Here is a 3,341-nt window from a genome sequence, read left to right on the forward strand (position 1 = left end):
GCTTGGACCGTGTGCACACAGTTCCTCTGGATCGACCAGATCCACTTTAGGTTCAGTGATACACAATTGCTCGGTACTGACCAGATCCATTTCAAGTTCTGGCTCGGGAGCACTTGGATCTGGGACCCACTGGGATTCCTTTGGATCAATCAGATCCACTTCAGGTTCCCCAACAGCATTCAGTGTGTTTGTCTGGAAGACTGCACTCATTTTCTTGAACATCCACCCAGCAGTGCTTTCTGAAGAAAAAAAGAAGAAAACAAACTAGATAAGTAAAGTTTGATGGCCAAAGCCTTATCTGAAAGTTTAAAATAACTGTTAAAAGCCTAAAGTTTGAAGGTTTTACTCCGAGAATTCAGAGAAAATCAGAAAGATACTTCAAACCCCATTAAACCTCATCTGACTGCTACGAAACCACATCAAACCCAATTAGACCTTTAAAAACCACTTCGAGTCCTCTACCACTTGTTTCTGGCATGTTTCCAACAGCTTTTAGCAGATAGACAGAGAGACAGACATATAGATAGATAGATAGATAGATAGATAGAATAAACTCTAAACTGGCAAAAGTTTTCAGCCCCTAAATGGAATCTATCAGTGTTTGGTCTCATTTAGAAGTCGGCTAAAGGAATTCTGTAAGTCGGATTAGTTAGAAAAGATATAGCAACAAAATTCAGCTCAGCCTGAAGGTCCCTGCCAAATTTGGTGGTTGCAGTTTGAAATCTCAAGGAGGTGTTACTTTTGGGAAATTAGGGTGTCAGTGGACGTGGAAGAGTAACACATTTAAATAGGAAAACCGTATTACGTCTTTGTCATGCCTACATAATAACACACTGTCAGAAACATCTCTAACCACATGAATACACAAGAATAAGATGTATGCTTGTCTTCACCTGTTGGGCGGTTCTCCTCAGCATCCAGGCCACCCTCATCACTGGCTTCTTCTACTGAAGCTCCAGCTGGGTCGCTCAGATCTTCAGACACCAGCGTAGGGCTCTTCAGCTCGGAGACGCCGCTGTTCATGTTCATCTTCAGCTGCAAATCTTTGACTTCAGAGACTGAGATGTCTTCATCCTCGTCGATCTCCAGCTGCACGTGCATCTCTCCTGGACTGCAGTAACTGACGGAGATGTGATCATCCGTTATGACCTTCAGCTTCACATCTATCTCGTGATTACTGCTGCAGCCGAGAAGCTCGTAGATGGCATCGGTGAGCTCAAACTTCAGCGGCACATCTTTATCATCCAATGCAAAGCAACTGTCTCCGGAGTAGAAGGCACCGTTGAGGTAAACCTCCAGACGCACCTCTCTCGCTTCTATAGACATGGTGTCTGGTGTTATCATACTGACAAATCTGTACTTAATGCACAGTTATCAAACCGACTGTCTGTTTGTGTCTATAATCTGTATCTAGAGACTCAATTGGTGTGTATAGTGTTCGTATGGTCTACAGTTGAAAAAACGTCCCTCAAACTCGCCTAAGCTCTTCACCACTCAACTTGCAGAAATGCAACGCGCCTCAGATTGTATATAGTGCTCTTTGTGACGTCATAGACGCAAGTAAATTCCAGTTGCCATAGCAACGGGATGCTCGCTAATGGCAGCGGAGTTAGAATTCTCTAACATAAATGAAATACTTCAAAAACACAAATGACTTTAATCATGTAACACATACAGACTCGATTTCAATCGTGTAACGTTACCGTTTTTCAAATCTTGTTAATAGTTTCGTGGTTATGACTCTCGCCACATTAAAAACAATCATATTTACCCGATTTGTGAATCTCATTTTCCAGTCTGAATTGATCTGTGGTCATGTGATCTGCAAGCGCGCGAAAACAAACTCAACGGTCAACGCCAGTGTCCGATTCACGAAAAACGACTCATTTGAGCAGCTTCTCATGATTCATTTTCACTCACGTCCTGGTTTGAATCAGTTTAACGAATCCTTGAATGAATTCTTCGGTGGTTACTGAATCGACGTCTGATGTGACTCACTTTCTGAACGATTAGTTGTCGCTCCGTTTCGAAATTACGCGATTTTCTGCTCGTGAATCGACTGGTTGAACCGACCACACAGTGAATCACCTCAAGAAATGCGGATGAATATCTGAATTAACCGTGCGTTTGTGTCGATTATTGCGCCGAAAAATAATTAGTAACCTCAAAAAAGTTTAGTATATGCTACGAAAGTCTGTTTAAAACTTGAAACTGGTCAGCCTTTGATGGAGACGCTTCGGAGTCCTAAATAAAAAGCTAATCGTGCTAAAAAAACAGCTTAATTGTTTACACTGGGAAAATAATGATGAACATTAATAGATAAAACAGTGTAGTATTTATGTTTTTATGAAACTGTTCCAGCATTTATGACTATTTTAAAATTCACATTTTTTACACACCTATATCATTGCTTTGGAAACCCAGCCGTACCACTGATTAATTACAAAAAAACAACATATTCAGTCATTTTTGTAGATTTTATATCAGTTTAGATGTCACATCATGCACAAGCATCAATGTAAAAATAACATCACTTTTCTAAAATTGAAGAAAATATTTATTTTTGTGATATTTATAAAACAAATAACATTTTCTGTACAAGGTAATGAACAAATAAATTAAAATAAAAACTATACAATTATAAACGATACACATTTCGCAATCCTTCACTGAGAAACATTATTAGAACAAACATTTTAATTATGTCTAAGCACAGTGCGAAAACAATACTATAAGGAACAAACCCTGGGCAGCACATGTCTTTATGGATAAACTCTTGACGACATTTTCTTCCATCAAAAGCATGTAAAAGCTGCGCTTCAAGTAAACAGGATCTCGATCTGCTTGCGCGGTGTCTGTGGCGTCATTCGTCTCGTGCGCTCTGCACTATCGAGTAGCTCTTGCATGGGTTCTTGAAGCATGCAGACGGAAGCGATAGCGGCCATGAAAACGTGCAGGGAACCGTCGTCTTAACGTTCTTCTCCAGGAAGCTAAACACGCGGCTCCACCACATCCGGTTTAGGTAGTTGTGAGGAGATCCTCTCAAGGCCTGCAAAATCAGGAGAGCAGCCATTTACAATCCACAAATTTTGCAACCTTAAAGGAGACATATTATGCCACTTTTTACAAGCGTCTGGTGTCCCCAGAATGCGTCTGTGAAGTTTCAGCTCAAAATACTCCACAGATCATTTATTATATCATTTAGAAAATGCCTATTTTGAGTGGAAGCAGAAATTTATTTTTTATTTTTTTTGTGCGGAAAATTAATCCTTTAGATTAATCGAAATAAAAATAGTCGTTAGTGGCAGCCCTAGTCGCAATTACCTTCCCCCCCCCCCCCC

General features: G+C 40.4%; 1 protein-coding gene across 3 annotated transcripts in view; it reads right to left on the reverse strand.

The window, feature by feature from the left end:
- Positions 1 to 2,601: 2,601 nt before the first annotated feature.
- The window catches only part of LOC107673184 (phosphatidylcholine:ceramide cholinephosphotransferase 2-like), a 9,272-nt gene continuing 8,532 nt past the window's right edge, over positions 2,602 to 3,341 (reverse strand). For 2 of the 3 annotated variants that reach the window (XM_016466683.1, XM_016466682.1), the window contains exon 6: positions 2,602 to 3,049. In XM_016466683.1, coding sequence (XP_016322169.1) covers positions 2,864 to 3,049 — 186 coding nt within the window. In that variant the 3' untranslated portion in view covers positions 2,602 to 2,863. The remainder of the gene's footprint in view (positions 3,050 to 3,341) is intronic. The other variant, XM_016466680.1, reaches the window with a different exon arrangement.

This window comes from Sinocyclocheilus anshuiensis, unplaced genomic scaffold (genome assembly GCF_001515605.1).
Source record: "Sinocyclocheilus anshuiensis isolate Anshui unplaced genomic scaffold, SAMN03320099.WGS_v1.1 scaffold444, whole genome shotgun sequence".
NCBI classification, from domain to species: domain Eukaryota; kingdom Metazoa; phylum Chordata; class Actinopteri; order Cypriniformes; family Cyprinidae; genus Sinocyclocheilus; species Sinocyclocheilus anshuiensis.